The sequence below is a fragment of the Mycteria americana genome, chromosome 11 (assembly GCF_035582795.1).
Source record: "Mycteria americana isolate JAX WOST 10 ecotype Jacksonville Zoo and Gardens chromosome 11, USCA_MyAme_1.0, whole genome shotgun sequence".
Classification (NCBI taxonomy): Eukaryota; Metazoa; Chordata; class Aves; order Ciconiiformes; family Ciconiidae; genus Mycteria; species Mycteria americana.
In genome coordinates, this window is record NC_134375.1 from 8662478 (window position 1) to 8681568 (window position 19091).

At 39.8% G+C, this 19091-nt stretch overlaps 1 protein-coding gene across 8 annotated transcripts in view; it reads right to left on the reverse strand.

The window, feature by feature from the left end:
* Positions 1-19091, reverse strand: part of POC1A (POC1 centriolar protein A) — a 116735-nt gene that overhangs the window by 63208 nt on the left and 34436 nt on the right. For 6 of the 8 annotated variants that reach the window (XM_075514469.1, XM_075514472.1, XM_075514471.1 and 3 more), the window contains 6 exons: positions 18608-18692; positions 15188-15359; positions 10878-11057; positions 9664-9771; positions 8196-8311; positions 2734-2867 (listed from right to left, as the gene is read on the reverse strand). In XM_075514469.1, the coding sequence (XP_075370584.1) occupies positions 2734-2867; positions 8196-8311; positions 9664-9771; positions 10878-11057; positions 15188-15359; positions 18608-18692 (795 nt within the window). Of the gene's footprint in view, positions 1-2733; positions 2868-8195; positions 8312-9663; positions 9772-10877; positions 11058-15187; positions 15360-18318; positions 18414-18607; positions 18693-19091 lie in introns of all 8 variants that reach the window. The other 2 variants (XM_075514473.1, XM_075514475.1) reach the window with 1 other exon arrangement.

A 19091-nucleotide genomic window follows, 5' to 3' on the forward strand; every position in this document is an offset into this window, starting at 1 on the left:
CCCCAAAACATTCTGTTCCTCGATGGTGATTCAGTACCAGAGGTGGACCTACATACCAACCTGGTGTCTCATCTGTATGGAATTAGGCAAGAGTGCTTCACAGCTTGAAGCACTCCAGAACTAAAATATGCAGCACAATACAGAATGATATTTCGCAGCTGCAAGATGTCAGCTCCAAGCTGCAAACTCCTGTCTCTAACAATCCTTCTGCTACAAGGGGGCCAGCTACATTACAATTAAAGACAGCAATGTAAACTTGGCAATCCTCCCCATGTAAACTACAGCTAATCAGCTGCTAACAAATTCCTGGCACTCCAGCAGTTGCGTCAAAGCATGTTTAAAGGACCTTACATTTTTTTCCTTCAAGTGTCCACTCGCATGCAGCCTTCCCAGAAAAACTTAACAGCAGTCAGCTGTCAGAGTAAGAACAAAGTCTCAACCAGCATATTCACCCACATGAAGTCACAACTCAAGAATGTCTTCAGAACAGGCTGTTCATTTAGTGACTAACCTACAGCCCTCACTTAAAAAGGCAAATCTACTTAATGACCAAAAAAATCCACACCCACTTCATTTTTAGTCACAGAGATACTGGCAGAAATCACAGTGAGGCTGGAGGAAAAAAAAAGCCATCAGTACTAAGTAGCCTGGGTTTATCTACAAGCAGAGTAGGCTAGAGAAGCAGCCAGTGCAGAAATCCACCCCAGCAGCTTCTGATGAAAGCAAGGCCTGTTGTCACTGCTGGTTGCTTACTGTGAATGAAGCACAGGTTATCATACACTTTTAGTGGAAAAGCAAAGTATCTGTTAAATCAGGCATTAAAAGAACCAACACACAACACTACAGGACGTGCCAGCAGAGGGAATGCCTGCCCAGGGCTATGCCAGGACTGGTTCCACAGCCACCTCAGTGCAATACCCTTAAAGAAGACCAGAAAGCACTACCAGCCACTTTATACATGTGCTTGTTCCCAAACTGAAGGAGATGTAAACCCACAATGGCAACTACCCTTCAGCTGTGCCAGTCTCAAAGCATTTCCAGTGCCAGTTAGATGCCTAGGAGAGAGTGGAAGACATCTAACTGACCTGAAACAGTGGAAAGCAATAACATAGAGCTTTAACTCTACTTCTGAACAGATGATTCACAAACCAACTGTTTTGTAGAAGCCCCGAGTTAAGTACAGCATCAGCCTAAAGGGACTTTCTATTGTCTAATTCTGAAGACCTCCATCACCATAATCAGTTTGGGATTTTCATTCAAAGCAAAGCTTTTTTTTGTGCCACTACACAGGTCAAGAAGCAGCCTACAGCTCAGAAGGGAAGAAAACAGAAGGAAAGTTCAGCCTCCTGCTGAACAATATCCAGGCACATCCCTTCCTGAGATAAGGATGAAAGGTACAAAGATCCACTGTCCCTCCACACTTACCCTTTTCCACAAAAGCTACTTCCTAAGCACTCACTTGGCCAATTAACACAAGACAAATATGAAAATGAGATGAGGACAACAGTTAGAAGCTTTGCAGCCCTTATCCTACAGGAGTATCCACTTAGTCCAGTTTTCAAAGTAAAGAATTTTTACACAGTTGAGGTTTACGTGTTAAGATAGCCAGCATTTATTATCTTTCCCTCATTCTTTTCAGCATTTGAACCCTTTACTCAGTTTTAATCAGATCTTTCCATGAAGTAGAGCTTTAAGTATGAGGTTGTCTTATTCTTCCATTAATATTACAAACAAGGAGAAAAGTTTATTAACACATAGTATAAGAGAAGTTACAGAACAAACTTGACCTTTTTAGAAATCAGACAAGGCAGTCACTAAACAAAGCCACAAGAAGCCAGAATTATCAGTTTTGCAGCTTATACAGCTACCATTACTGCCCAGAACTATCTCCACCACCCCCAACAGCTTCAGGCTGTGATTTTTCCCTAGCTAGTTTTGATGCTTTGAGACTCAGCCCTCATTTTAACAGACACACAAGTGGGTTAAGAATTTCTATTCCCTTTGTCCCTTTGGAAAGGGAACCTTTAAAGCAGGTCTGCTTTTTCATGCCTTTGAGCCCCACTCAGCATGGACAATGAAATTAGTCTATTTATTTTCATTTAACATTTAAAAAGAGAGCTCTGAGCATTCATATAATTAACCTTACAAGCAACACATCCAGCAGCATAATACTAATAGGCCAATCAGTTAAACTAAACACTGCTGGTTGGTTAATCACCTTCAATTATTTAATTCAGACTGTTAACAAAATGGAAACATGTTCCCAAATCGTGTCCCAAAATATATTTCCTCCATTTTACCGCTACTGTCCCTAAGTCTCCTGTCAGGTGAATAGCATTTATCTTCATAACACTTCAGTCAGGGGGCCAAGTGTTATTGCCACCACTCTAGAGAGGGAGTCAGAGCTGTGGTACAGGGAGTGCACGACAGACACAGGATTAGAGTCTGGGGTGCAGTTCTGATTGTGCCTCTTCGGACTTAGACTTGCATCCTCAATACTGGAGCTCCCTTTCTGCCTTGTTTTCTCATCCTCTCTATTCCTGCCTTACCTCCTTCCCTCTCCATAGGCCTTCCCTTCAAAACAGTCATGATCTCAAAGATTATTATTAGTACTATCACCATCATTTTATGCAAGGAAGTCCTCAAAAGATTTTTGGCCATGAAAGGCTCGAGCACAAATTTGCCCAGTTTGTTATGGGTTTGTACGTTACTGTATAAAAGGCTTTGTCTCACCTGGTGACCATGAAGAGTATACAGAAGTCTTCCTTCTAGCAAGTCCAGAATTTTAAGAGTTGAATCATTGGAAGCAGTAACCAGATAGTTTCCAGAGGGGTGAAAGGAAAGACTGTTTACCACAGCACTGTGCACTAAAGATGGAGAAAAACATACATAATAATCACCGAGACCAGTTTACATAAGCCCAAGGCAAAAGAATAAAATAAAGTGCAAGCACATTCCAATTTTCCATTATAAAGTTTAACAGGAAAATTATCATGGGGGAAACATTCCACAAAAACTCTTCAAAGCATTGGAGAACAAGGGCAGTATTCAATTCTTGTAAAAATAGGCACTACTTTACTGAAAGGAAAGAGGAAGCTTTGCCAATTATTCTGGGAGATTTAAGACTACAAAAGCTTCCAGCGTAGCCCCAAAATTAACTATATGTGCAAGTGAGCTATATGATTCCATGAGAGAGCTGGACATTGACATATTTTACTACCATGGAGCTGCTGTTCTCCCTCCCAAGTGATTCTAGAACAAACTCTATATGCTGGTACATTAAGGAGAAGACTGAAGTTATGATGAAAAACTCAAAGTTGGCATTGCACAGATTCTTTTTGTTTACTACCCGACTCTAACGAAGACTGGGTTTCAGAGAAACTAGGAAAGAACCACCAGCAACTTGAAAATGGTCCAGTATAAGCATTATTCCTTCAGCCATCCAATTCACCTCACCAAAAATTTAAAACAAGTATGAATAGACAAACTATCAAGAGTGAGAACTTCCAATAAAGCAATCCTCCTGCATGACAATGAAGTCTAAGAGTTATTTTGAAAAGAGTTAAAGAAAATTCTCTACGAAAAAAGGTCAAACTACACTTTTAAGTTCACTGTAACATTAAACATCTACCTAATGCAGGGCTTTTTTCCCCCTCCCCAAACTTTCACAAAACAGGCTATTGAACATATTTATTTATGAGAACATGCAGTACTTTACATATGCACAGTTTTCTGAGCGTATGTGACATTACAGAATATTAAGACTACGCTTGAAGAGAGTTTTAAATATCCAATTATTCTTAATTATACTATGTGCCCTCCAAATGTTCTGGTATCTCAAATCTACTACTACAAGTACATTCCCCCCCCCCCAACTAAATTTATATTCCCTTGAGGTCTACTACGCATTCCAAATCCAAACTGGATGTTAAAAACCCTCAAATAAAACTTTAAAGATATTAGAACCAAATATTATCTTCTACAGATGCAGACTTGAAGCAGAAATCTGAAATAACGTTGCTCAATTGTAAAACAGATTGCATCTACTTTTTAAACTCTCAGAAACACTAGATACCTCAGCTTAAGTTCTAAGAACATAACTCTTATTGACCTGGACTATTAAAAAATACAGAAGAAAACATTAACTCACAGGTAAATCCTGAACAGTTATTCTTGTTGGTCAACACTGCCTCTATCACACAGCTAGATCTTCCTCCACCCCCCCAGCCCTGTATTATACTACATATTGAAGGAGAAAAAGTCTACATGGAGTTTTTCCTCCTGGAAGAGTGCTAAATACATTTCTCCTTCGCAAATTTTATTCCCAGTGATTTGTAATATTCCTGTAATATATAATTAGAGTATATATTCAGATAAAGGCAAACATATTTTGTCAACTAAGACAAGTCCTGAAAGGAATCACACCAAAAATAAACAAAGTTAATGATATATCCCTCCAAGTTCCAGATAGTGAATAAAATATTTCCAGTTTCACCAAAAAACCTTTTCATAATGGAAAGAAATCACACAGACTGTGGCTGTGTAAGCAGTCACAGCTTCTGTGCCCAAGGAGTTCTTGGCCGTCATAAGCTCAGAGAAAACTTCATCTCTCTTCTGCCAAGACAACTCATACCTCCCACAAGACCATTCATGACATCTCTCCAAAAACTTGCCAACACATCCTGCAACCTCATTTTATTTCATGTTGTAAACAATAACTCCAGTGCAGCACAAGGTGGCATCTCCCAGTGACTCATTGCTACAAACCTACCCTTCTGCCAGCCAAACCCTAGAAAAGTAACAGCCAGTTAAGGGACTTATACTGGGGGGGTTAGTTACTAAAATAGAGTCATGCCAGTCTATAGAGTGACTGAACATAACTGTCCTAAGTCTGGCAACACTACTTTTATGCAATTGGTGAGTGTAACCTCTTAGTAACCAGCAGTCAAAAGATAAATTAGGATGGACTTGACACAGCCAGAGTCCCCAGTGAACAGATAACCACCATCCAGCCCCAGCTGAACTGTATAATAAAGTACCAATTGCTGTTTTTAAACAGCAATAAAAAAAAAGGTTAGAGCTGTTTCCATAGACCTGCAATAGAGGTGCCCCACACAACTTTGCACAGGAAAAAATGTCAGGCAATGAACATTGGCCATTTTTGTAGGGGGATGATCTGCTGTACAAAAAAGTTAGCACCAAGTAGAGGATTGAATAAAGCATCTGTCTGTTCTCCTGTACAGTAAGTGTGACCAGAGCATACTTTACTTTGCTAAAAAAAAATATATCACAAAATACACCATGTAAAAGGTTTTGCAGTTTGCTCTCTACTTCCAACTTTCATTTACAAATGTCACAGTTGGAACAGTCCTGGCCACAAGAGCAACACAGCTAAAAGACTAATCAGTTTTGGAAAACAACCCAACTTTAGGATGCAAGAGTCTGTGGCAGGGCTACTTATCTATTAACTCGTCGATGCAACTCAATCTTTAAAATGGATTCCCTTGAAACCAGGCAGCACAAGCACGTACTGAGGGAAGAGATGCCCTCTAGTGGGACTGAGATGGCAGCTTCACATGGGAGAGCCACAAAACTAAATCTGATGTAGCCAAAAGGTACGTGTATAAACCCTCGGAAGAGTAAGACTTAAACACACATCTCCAGAACATGTTACAAATCCATCAGTTTGCAGTCACAGGTGCATGAAGTGACTGCATACAGCTACTACTGCAATTTTACATTTCTCTAGCTTTTATGACTATTTCTAACCCAAAGTTTAATACACAATTAGGATTTACACAGTAGCTGTTAAAAATAACACTCATAACAGGAAAAGATCACTTCGATAGCAAGGGTGTCAGACTAAAATGCCATTCAGTAAGGGTGGGATACAGGGGAAATATGTAACTCCAAGACACAAAAAAGTAAATCTGGCAGCCAAACCTAAACCACATTTGATTCAGACAATTTAATAGCAGTAAGTGGAAAGCAGGAAGAGATTATTTTTGAGCCAAGTTATACTGTGGCTGGAAACACACACTGCAGATCTTGCTACTGGTGAAAAGCTGATAAAGTATGTTAAAGGGCAATCTGACACTGTTCAAGTATTTAAACATGCTAGCTATTTTAGCAACAAGACTTCAGAAAGACATTTCCAAGTTTTGATATGGGTCACAGGTTAACAATACTTATTACACAAAGACTCACACTTCAATATTCATCACTGTAATGCTCAATACCGATGAACAGTTCTCAAAAGGTATGATTCCGGTTAGATTTTGTTAACTTTCAGAGAACTGGAAGTGATCATGAGTCCATGAGAATAACTGAAGAGATAAAATAAATAAATCATATTTTATGAGAGTTCGAGGAGCTCAGGCAGGTTAACAGTTGAAAGAGTTCAAAGAGTGCTCGACTTGACTACACAGGGAGAATACACTTGAGGAGGACCTCACATTTAGAAGCCAGGAATAAAACACAATCCAGGAGCAGGAAGCTGATGCTAGAAATCTGATTTTTTTTTTCTACCCAAGTAAAAACCTGTTGCAATGATGGTGTCATCACCATTGGTGCTTAACAGTCAGATCAATTGATCATAACGGTGTTTCCATCTATATGCAAAGAGCTAAAGAACAGCACTCTATATACAGCAGAATTACAAAAGTATTCTAAAGTTTGCAGACTGTTCCCACTCCACAGCAACCTCTTTTTGGGGAGCTTTTATTTACTTTATGGAACCCAAAGGACTTTCATAATCTTAATAATCTTTTATAAGTCCCAAAGGGCTTTAATAATCTAAAATTCTCTGCAGACAATCTGCATTTGGTTCAAGATAAGTAACTCCCATTGCTCTTATCTACCAGAAAAGGTCTAGTATTTCGCAGCTTGCTGTGAAGGAAGACAAACAGAAGAACCCTGCTCTTTAAACATCGCTACACTTTTATCTTTCCATATCAAGGGAAACTAGAAAACTTGTATTGAGAGACTATGAGGCTTTATGAGTAAAGGGGATACACAGTTAAAAGCACTTTAAAAAAAAACAACAATTCTAGTTACATAAAGCCAGGAGGACCAACAGCTTTAATTCAGAACTCAATTTTTGTCTCTTAACCTGCAGGAATCAACTGCAAATTATTTTACTACTCTGACTTTCCTGCCTGGCATTCAGCTGTAAGGCTGTCACAGCAGGAACTGACAGTATCTGATGTGGATGGCAGAAAGAACACTACACCAAGCTCCAGCCCTGTATCTCTCATCTGCTTTACTAGCATGCCAGAAGCGGTCTTCATGAAAAGCTAACAAAATTAAGTTTAATAAGCCATCTGTACTGGAAACAGTGCTTGAGTATATATGCAAATATACTACAGCAGCCCTAAAAATTGTTAACAGTAAAGGAAATAAAAGCCATGTGTAGGCTCAAGCAACTAACATGCACAAAACAGTATGATCAAACTCAGAGAAGCTTGCAGGGATGGGAAAGGTCCCTTTTCTATCCAGTTCCACCAAATGGCAGCACTAATCATTTCAACAAGAACAGGTAACATGCCATTTTGAAGGTAAGGGTTAAAAAAAAGAAAAATGTAGACTGTTAAATATAAAAGCTAGCTACTCCAAGGACAAGCCAACCTGGACAAGTCATAACAAGGTCAAAGCCAATTCTGGAACCAGAAAACCAAAGGATATACTGGAGAAAGAACTGTAAACTTGGATCATGGTATAGAATTGCAATTGGTTGATTTTGATTTTCCTCTGTGGTGAACTTCTAGTTTTCTCATGAAAAACTTAACCTTTTGCTTTGCTGGAATGCATCTGACTCCTCCTATAGGCTTATTCAGAGGCAAAGGCCACATCCTTTTTACTGCCTATCATTTACTCAAGAACAGTGAATACAAGCCAAGTGGCATTGCAGATAACACCTGCAACACAAGACTGTCAGTATCGGGGCTTTTTCACCTTTTTTCATGGTGGACAGAGAAAGAAATCAGAACAGAGGTGTTTCTCACCAATACGTGAGAATCAGTCTTGGAGTCAACATAAAGCAAAGCATGATGTTTGGTGTAAAAAGGCTTCCACTGGCAGGCCCAAGCCAGTGCCTTTCTGGAAAAGCAGCAGGTGATACAGAAACAGTCCTCAGACTTCAGAGCAATTCATAACAAAATGTGGAAAGGTCCGATTTTTCTAAGATCTTAACTTGCCTTGATAATGTTGAAGAAGTCTATTCATCCTAACGTCCCACACTTTCACTGTGTTATCTGTACCAGCCGCAGCAATGCATGTACCACTGGGATGAAAATCCACATGATTCACAAACCTGTAAATTGCAGTTAAATCCAACTGTTTACATTCAACTCCTGCTAAAGATCAAAAAAGGTCTTTTCAAGAAGGGAAGCTACATCATGATGCATTGAACGATACAGACAGGAGGAAACAACCTGAAAATTCATATTGCTAAATTTCTCTTAAGACCTTGCTTATAAGCCCAAGGAGATTGCAGCATTATATCTAAGCATACCGTCTTCAACGTTTTGCATTACAGGTGTAGGAGCTGTAGATACAAGCCTCCTGAAGTCTGATGGATCTGACTGTCACAACAACATTTTCAAGTGTTCGTTTAATGTTTGCATAATATACGCCTTCTATTAAATTAACAGGATTTCTAGAGTGGTGTGTACAAGATTGAACAGATATTTTTCTTCTATTACTCTTAACTAATTTTAAGATGGAACTTACTGAATTTGTCCCTGAAATCATACATTGCCACTTAGAAGGTAGCAAGGCTGAGACCAAATTCCTTTCTGGACTTGTATGCAATCAAATCTTAGTTTGAACACACAAGTACAGTAGAACCCTCAGTGAAGAGCATCTTGTAACTCCTCACCCAATCCATGCAAGAAATTCAATAAAATAAATTACCCTTTGAGTATTCTTCTAACAAATGCTGAGAAAGCCAAGATATTTCAATTGGTTGTTTGAACAAGTTATATACTTAAAAGCACTGGAAAAACTAATGCTGTCTGAATCTGTCTTAGTATCATTGAGTATTACCTGGAAAGAACAAAACTTGGTACTTAAAAATTCAATGCAACAAGAAACTATGAAGTCTCAGTTCTAAGGGCTTGCTTTGTGTTTGTAGACAAATTAAATTTTGCTGTGGCTCAATATTCTCCATGAAAAAAATCCCAATTCAACAGCTCTTTCTGAACACAAAGTGTTTTTCAGAATAACTTTGTTATTCAAAAATTTGAGAATGAAACAAAGCATCCAAGTACCAATCTGTCAGTACACTTTTGATCTTTTAATTTACTTCAACTCAGAGCAAAATAAAAAAGCTTAACAAAGCTAGAAGAAGAAATAAAGAATTTAAGCATCTCCAAAAATAAGCAAGCATAAAGAAACTAAGGCTTGACGTATTGGACAGTTATCAAAATATAAGCCTCAAGGTTCCAATCTGGACAAGTCATAAAAAGGTCAAAGCAATTTTGGAAGCTCTTTTTGCACCTCATCCTCTGCTGGCTGCTTTTGTAATAGGTGCTAGTGATTTTTTTTTTTTAAGAGGTAGAAGTGATTTCCAGGACAAGGCCCTCTGACTGCAGTCACAAAACAAGGCATCCCCTTTTCAGCAATCACAAGAAGGTCAGTCCTCATGCACCACCAGGTACTTACCCCCCATGCTCGCAGAAGGAGTGTATACATTCTCTGCTGGTTTTATCCCACAGTTTGACAGTTTTATCATCACTGGCTGACACTATTAATCGTCCATCAGGAGAGAATCTAAGACAAGAATTATAGCAGTTAAGAAGTGCCCTCAAACAAAAGGTGTATGGCATCAACTAGATTTGGCCAGCTGTCAAAGTATGTTGGTAAACACATCTCTCACTCAAGTCACACCGGCATTAGTGAGACTAAGAATCCAATTTCTATAAGTTGAAGGGAAAAAAGCAAGCCATAAGTCCTCAAGCTATCCTTAATTCCATGAGCACATAAAATAACCCTCAGGAAAGTCTTCAGTCTGACTTAAGGTCTCCTGTCCCACTTGTTTCAATTTAAGTGTATCTCAAGTCATTTCTCTACCCTGATTCAAAACAATTCCTACCTTTGCCACACACATTCAGAGCAATATAATTACTCCCAAGATAACAGCTGCAGCTGTAAAAGAATGTATTAAGCTCTTATTGTAAAATTTCATATACAAGAGAGATCAATATATCTCTTCAGAGGCATAATTTTACAGGATCAGGACTTGAGTCCCTAACTAGAGAACATCATCATACATACTGGAAAAACATTCTTTCTGCTCTGCTGCAGGCATCTATAGTACTACCAGTTACAGCCACCACCGTGTTCAAGAACTATAATGAACTTTTCGCCTACAGAGAAACCGTGGCTTTATCCTAAATACATATGTACATAAAAACTCCTCAGAACAACTGAGATGGAAAACAAAACCAAATCCGAGACAGTTATCAGGAAATAATGTTTTTATTATGGCAGCACTTCCAGCATTTTGGAAGGAGCTCAGGTGATAATTTTTAATTAGAGGCATGACAAGTCTAAAAGTAACTAAACTGAAATAACAACTATAATATAAATCTCTCATTTTGCTTCTGTTAGCAACTTCAAGATGCTAAAGTCTCCATACGAGGTAAAAGCATATGACTAAGCAGGAAAGTCTCTACTTGACAAAAAAATCACTGAAGAAGCACAAAGTGAGTACACAACTATTATCCAAGGGATCTCTCTACAGGTCAGCAATACATTTCAGTCACTAGACACACTTGAATCATCCCGAACAGAAGTGTGCTGCACAAGACCATGATGCTCAGTCTCTGCTTTGAGGGATAAATCCCTATCTCTATTCATCAGAAAGCTGTACTTACCTGGCACAGCGAACCCAGTTTATGTGTTGACTAAGTGAGAACAGAAACTTCTGTCTGTGAACTGTCCACACTTTGACTGTTTTGTCATCAGAAGCTGTAACTAAGGACTGGCCATCGCTGGAGAAATGAACACTTCTTACAGTTGCCGTATGAGCCTTGAAGACAGTTGATTCTCCTTTGCTATACAGAAGGAAAGAATACTTTAAAACTGCACAACAGGACAGCAAAGACATTATGTACATGAAAACACAAAGATTCTGTATGCTGAGAAGTGCTATTAACCACCATTTCTATGGGAACTGCATGTGCTTACATTAGGAAGTTAACATTGATCAACCCCAAACAAACTCTGAGCTATACAGAATACATAGCTAAAACCAGTTGCTCAGGTTCAATACTGGAGCCCAATCCAACAGGAAACAGCCCATGTTTCCTATAAAGGGGCAAAAATGCTATTGTTAATTTGTGCAACCATTTAAAACAACATTTATAGGAACATCAATATAAAAGATGCTGAGTTTCTGTAATGTTTTCAGGTCCATAGCTGCAAGGCAGGTGAGGAGGGAGGTAAGTGTTTTCACCATTCACCTAGACAGAGCCAAGCAGGCAACCACCTCACAGTTGTTCCTGTAACGGCCCATACTCCAGCTGAACAATTCTGATGCAGCATCACACAAGAAGTAACACAGCTGAATTCAGCATGCCTGATGTTGTACAACTTTGAGCAAGCTACCATTAACTCAGCCAGGCAAGACAAAAGACAAGGTATTGTTATTCTTCTTTACCCATCATTTCCAAATAAATGCAAGAGGCATTCTTCTGGCAAATAAACACAAGGCTTATTTAGAGATCCAAAGCACAACATATTTAGAGATCCAACAGGTATATGGGACTCTTGATCCAAGATACATCTCCAGCATTACTGTACTACCAGGAGCTCCATATTCACAGACAGAAGAGAACAACAGAAAGACACAGTGGTTTGCTCCTTTCTCCATTAGGATTTAACAGACTTTATACTAAGGCTAAGGACTACTAAAACTGTAAAGGCCAAAAAAAAAAATAATCAAAATACTATATACCTTCCAGCAATATTCCCTCCCTCCTCAGAAAAGGTCAGAGCTGCCTAGTTTTATTTAGTCCTTTAATTGCCAGAAGGCAAGGAACAGTAAAGGTTACTTCTCAGGAAAGTTTTAGTTCTGTCCAAAACCACAGAACATCCCCAAGTCTGATAAAAACTCATGCAGAAACATGAAATTACAAAATTCTGTCAGCATGCCTTATAAAAAACAAATCCCAAAGACAAAAATCCACGCGCCAGTGTAGCGTTAACTCCTTTAGTAACATATCACCCTTGAAAGGGACTGCAAGTTTACAGATTCTTTGGAAACAAAGTCCTGCCCACAGACTATGGGGCAGCTTCTCCCTTCCCTTTTAATGACAGTGCAAAACTGGCAAGCCGAAGGTCTCAAACCTGATACAACCTCAGTGCTCTTTTTTTTGTTCTATCCAGAGAAAGTAAATTGACAAAGAATACTAAACATACACAGATTAAGGGTGCCATACACAGAGGTATTCACAACTGGCATAACAGTAACAACGCCCTTTCCACACTGGCCCTTTTCTGACATGACAACCTGTGCTGGTTTTGGCTGGGATAGAGTTAATTTTCTTCCTAGTAGCTGGTATAGTGCTGTGTTTTGGATTTTAGTATGAGAATAATATTGGTAACACTTTGATGTTTGTTGCTAAATGGTGTTTACACTGGTCAAGGACTTTTCAGCTTCCCATGCTCTGCCAGGTGCACAAGAAACTGGGAGGGGGCACAGCCAGGATAGTTGACCCAAACTGACCAAAGGGCTATTCCATACCATATGGCGTCATGCTCAGTATGTAAAGCTGGGGAAGAAGAAGGAAGGGGGGGGACATTCAGAGTGATGGCATTTGTCTTCCCAAGTCACCGTTACACATGATGGAGCCCTGCTTTCCTGGAGATGGCTGAACACCTGCCTGCCCATGGGAAAGTAGTGAATGAATTCCTTGCTTTGCTTGTGTGCACAGCTTTTGCTTTCCCTATTAAACTGTCTTTATCTCAACCCACGAGTTTTCTCCCTTTTACTCTGATTCTCTTCCCCATCCCACTGCAGGGGAGTGAACAAGCAGCTGTGTGGTACTTAGTTGCCACCTGGGGTTAAACCACAACACAACCATAGGTGCAGTTTAGACCACAGAGCTCACATCCCTAAGCAACCGAGACAGAATCACCCAACACATCATTTAAGTTCAGTTTTCCCATCACATCCTGGTCCTTTCTTAAAATTTATACTTCAGCTTCTAAGAAATCTAACAAGTTTACACCGTAATTTATTTTCAACATTCTGTGTTAGCAGCACAGCTCTGCAGATAGCAAAATGACACTGTTAGTCTCTTTATAGGAGATTGATGAGCAGCAAGGTTAAATTTTAATCATAATCCACCTTGTGCCTTTTAATAATATATATGCTGACATGTCATTGTGATCACTTCTTCCAGGAAAGTTTAACTAAACTGAAATTAGTTATAATTGAAGTTACAAGCCGCATATTTTAGTTTTATTTCACTATAAATTAAATTTTAACTTTATGTATTTTCTACCATATTTACTGTTTAGTCACTCCACCATTACAAAAGCACTGAGACAGTTCTGTAGCTAAAGGATAAATTGGAATTTGCCCAAAAAGCAGGGCCTATACTTTTGTCACGTGTGAATAACAGCATATCTGCCCCAGATGCATAACTCATTCTGAATACAAAGCGAGTGCTAAGAATTTACATTTACAGGAGTTCAGACATTCCGATAGTTTCAGGTGAGCGTCATTATGATTAATGGGTAGGGGAAAATGGGGACATCAGTCTAGTTTAACTTAGAGCAAGGTATTACTCTAGCAAACATTATAATAGATATTTAAAAGTCACTTATCACAATTTTAAAGAGTCACTTTCAGAACCTATCAGTTCCATGGCAGAGGTTACTTATGGTTTAATAGATCATCAAATAAAGCTTCCAATGGGTAATCATAACCAGAATAACTCATCAAAAATAAACAACTAGAAATGCTTTCCCAGGTTCCTGAAGCGACATGTTTATCTTAAAGTTGAGGTATGTTTTGTGTGGTTTGTTTTGTTTTTAAATCCCTTTTATTTGCCACCACAATCATCAGGTCTGCTTCTGGACACAATCCTTTAGTCTTTCATAGCAGCAATTTATAACCTCACAAGCAAAGGAACTTCAAATATCTTTATATATGCCTGTCTATTCAGAAAAAACAATCCCACTGTTTAGTGTGGGAACCAAGAGACCAGAGGAAACACTGGCAGCTGCTTTTCTGCATCTTGGCTGCAAAAAGCTTCTCATTACTTGCAGCAAGTCTTCAAGCAGAAGTTCCACAACTCTCTCCTGTTTGTGTTGTAGTTCAACTAAGTGTTCCTTGTTGAAGACATATCACTTAAAATAATGCATCGCAGCGTAAAACAATAGAAGTTCTGAGGTCCCTCAGCTGATGATTGTCAAGGACTTGACAAGCATTAAATCACAGAATGCTTTGGATTGGAAGGGACCTTTACAGGTCATCTAGTCCAACCCCGCAATGAGTTAAGGCAACTAAACCCTCTACTCAAGAAATGGAAACTTCAGAAATATATATTAAGACAGCTAAGATATTGAAAGGGTAAGTAAATTCTTGTTAATCATGTGCAAGCTCACAAAAAGTCAATACACCAAAGTAGTCTTTCATCTTAATAATATGCCATCATTTACTGTCAGTGGAAGACAGAGTTACTAGTTTGAGACCAAGAAATAAAGATTAAAGGTACCTAACCATTTTGTGGACTACAGCAAGCATGCAAGCTAGTAACCTCCACTCTGCTCACAGAACAGGTATCTCCACCACTAAACCCCAACTTGTGTTTCAGCATCTTGCTTAACAGTGACAGAGAAGCAAAGGATCAATTTGCAAGGAGGAAAGAGACTGGAGGAGGAAGGGGAAGAAAAATCCAATCATTCACCACTAATAAGTTACATTAGTGACTTGTTATATTAGCATAGGAAGTTAATACTGACTTTAAGCTTTGCAAAGGATTTTAGTTTTGTTTCCAATGCAATTTCAAGACCAAACTGCCTCTCCTCCGTCAAAGCTGCCACATAAAATGGTTCTTCTTTCCTTCAAAGAGATCCCAGTCCCATAATTGGAGAACTGCTATCAAGAAGCAAGGGAAAATCCCAATCCATAGTTAAAACACAAAAACAGAGACAGAAGGGAATAGGTACTTACACACTGGGAACCCATAAACGGACTGTTTTGTCTCTAGAGCCTGAAGCCACCAGGTGACCAGAAGGTGAAAACTGAACACACATCACTGCATCTTTGTGGCCCACAAAGCGATAGGCTCTCATCTGAGGTCTCATGCTCCAGATCATCAGGCACGAATCCATTGAGCCACTTGCTGAAATAAAAAGACAAAACAAAACCAAACTCACATTAGTTCTCCTCCAATTACACCGAAACTGCATTTCACGCTCAGTTCACCATCACAGCTTCCAGCAATCTCAAGCACATTGTTCTTTGCACTTCACCAATGTATTGCATACTGTATAGTTCATTAGTAATTCAAACAAAACAAAGTCATGCATTGGCTTAGACTGACAATTCTACTTCCAAGAGTCAGTTCATGCAACAGCTGCAGAGGCAAAAACCACACAAGTTGCAAAACTTCTTCCAAATACCCGCACACTAAGGAAACACATAGAAGGTCTGTGGATGAACATTCTCTCATCACTTTTTTTATTGGGAAGCAGATGCAGCTATCAGCTGCAGCAGGTTAAATATCAAGTAACACACTACAGATTAAGCAGAGAAGCCCTGTGACAGTTGGTGACTTAAAGGCAACCCAGCTACATCCCCCTCCAACATCTCTCTCGTTGTTGCAAAACATTGCTCAAAGCCAGCTCAACAGTTCTTAACAATTTATGAAAAAATCCAAGCTTGCGAAGAGATCAGAGCAGTGTTCACTTTGCTATTAGCAGGAGGGGTCAGCAGGATTTGGTGGTAGTCATGAGGGACTTTACGGAACTATGGATGGAGATGAGGTCCCTCCATCTACTCACACCTGCTTTTCCATTCTCATGCCTATACTCACCTGTGGAAAGAAAACCCAACCAACGACCACCACAACTTGTCTTTACTCTTGGGCTTCCGAGAAAGGCAGGGAAGAGGGCAAAGGCATTCTCCAAAAACAAGAAGGAAGAAAAAGGGCTGGAGGGACACCCCAGAGGGCAAAGACTCTAGTTACAGGAAGGTGGCTGTCCCCCAGGACAGATACTGCTTTTTCAAGATCTCCCTCAGCAGCAAGAGCAAAGGGTCACACAAGTTGGAGGCAGAATTCAGGTGTACATGCTACATCCATTGCAAGCACAATTGATCCCATCTTCAACAAAGGCTCTCTCCTTTGCCTTGCATCCCCAGCAGGACACGCTGCTTGCTGTAGGCAGTGGCCAGCTCCAACTTGGTAGCAGCATATCTCAAATGAGAGCTTCCAGACATCTCCATTACACTGAACTTCATATAAGCTACATCCCCCTCCCTATCTGACAGGAGCAATATCAGTCCCTGCCAGGAATACCAGGCAACAGGTTTCCCAAACACAAGAGTAAATTTCACTTCAGTTTAAAACTCCCCTGCTCGGGTCCCATCACCACCTCTCACAGTGAAAACTGAAGAGCAGCTTGTCCCCTAATGCCCAACATATTGTGTGAAGCCTGCAGTGCTGGGACCCTAGTGATTTGTAAAAGAGCAAGCATACGCCCACAGCAACTTAAAGTCTCAAACAATGACAGTAAAAATACCCCTTCAAATCAATTTTAATGCCTAAATAACAGAAAACTTTGTAGATTTTCCACAGGCAAATACAGAATATACATATCTTAGTCTGCCAACAAACCCAAGCTGCATCTGTATCTCTCTACCTGAGTGCCAAGTGGGGCACATCTCCAGGGAGATCTTAAGATGCTCCTAGAAAAAAAGATCAGTTTGATGGTAGGTTCTGATATAGCAGTATCATAAATACAAGAATATTTCAGTTCATTAGCGTTATGGAAAAATACCAAACAGATTTTATTTCACAGTGATTTCAACACAAAAATAAGAGTCATCTCTTTTCCTGCTATTGATTCGGGGTTAATATATGCCCATTTCCAACAGGATCATTCATTATGCATGTCCCCTAAGGGGAAACAAAAAAACCTTACATATTTGTCAGTTCAACTGTTGTTTTTGTTCGGTTTTGTATTTCATATAGGCAACACCTTTCCTTAGTCACCTTAGTCACCAACACCTTTCCTTAAATAAAAATTTAAGGGGAGACAACCGTGTAAAAGTAGATTGAGCACACAGCCTACTGTCAAGAGATTTGAATGTTAGTCATAACTAGACTAAGTCATTGTCTGACAAGGATATTAAGTTGCAGTATCACAGCTTCCCCAGGACTGATGTTAAAAAATTAAGGAAAATAATGCTCCGACATCTCAGTAAAGCACTTCAGTATGATACTGCTTACATGACTTGTTGGCAATAACTATCATCATTACTGGATGGGGCAAGCAATCTAATGGAATAAAAAGACCAAGTCCTCTTGGTTTGGTTGGGGTTTTTGGGGAATGGAAATGGGGAAAAAGAACTTTATAATCTCGTAAGAGTCAAGCACACACAACTGACCTAACAGTACCAGAAAAAAATTTCTTAGAATTTGTTCCCTTTTTTACCTGATCTCCTTTACTAAAAATATCAAGAGGAACCTTTCATGGTCTAGATGGAGGCAAAGGTCCCCGTACTACTTCTGAAAGGCCATTCAAAAGCAATGCTAAATTACATTCAGAGCACCCTTGCTAAACAGAGATCTGCACTGACTGGATAAATTTTAGGGATACAGAAACAGAATCACGGACACCGAGCAGAGCAAACTCCTGCTCTGCAATCAAAGACACAGGAAGTGGAAAGAAAAAGATAGCAGACAACAATAAAAACAGCAGCAGGGAGAGAGGGGGTCCAAGACAAGTTTGATTCATTTTCATTTCCTTGCAGCTTCCAGAGTGCTGTGTAGGTTGCAAGATCCAGAACAGGATGGCTAGACTGCTGCATTTCTATTTATTCATGCCTACTGCACCCACTGCCTACCACATATATTGCCTCAAAGTATCATTTCTGCCTTATCTTCTCTGAGAGCCAAAGCAATGTTCACCATGCCACACAGACTGAACAGCAACCAAGAGCCAAAAACCCTCCCGCTTCCTATTCAATGTACACACAGTGGGTTACTGAGTAGCCACTAGGACACAAGCCTTGGCATAACCACAGGCAGCTGTCAAAGGCAAGAAATGGAAGATGGAGAAGAAAAAGCAAGGTTTTACCTTAAGTTGACTGCATGGTAGAGCCAGGTATGTGAAATGATAAGCAACAGCAGATGTCCCAAAAGCTCTAGCAGGACGCACACAATCTGCCACCCCTATGGTTCAACAACAGGATTTTTTTCAAGGGACATAGAAATGTTCATCCTGAAATTCTCCAAAATCTCTTCATCATGAAAACCAGTTCTTTGCTCTTGTAGAGCTCAGTACCTCCACTGCTCCCTCCATTTAACTAAAGCAGAGAAGCTCTTTCTTTATCATCTGGTCATCAAAACACAGAGACACAATTTACCCAATTGTTTCTTATTGAGACTGAAGTCCACACTAGTGATGGCATCTTTGTGGCCTTTGAAGTGTCTCTCCAGGGACGGATCTTCCTAAAAGACAATAATGTTCAGACACTATAGATTAAGAATCATCTTTGCACAATAAAACCATTTTATTTCTACGACAAGTGAACCAAGCCACATATTCACCCCACAAAAGCCAGGCAGATACAAGAACACCATGCAACACAAAATGTGAATTTCACGTGTACCAACAAACTTTAAAAGAGGCAAATTATCCAAGCTGATAATCCCCCTGGATCTTAGGTGACTTGCACAAATCATTCATGTATTTTTACAACATGCTGGTGGTATAGAGACCCCAAAGCTGACTTTGGAACAGATCAGCCACGGCGACGACCACCTGAGCAGGCGGTCAGGCTCAACTTTGCTCTGACAGCTGCTCATCTCAGCCCAGGGGTAGCAAGAGGCCACTGTTTGCACAGAAGG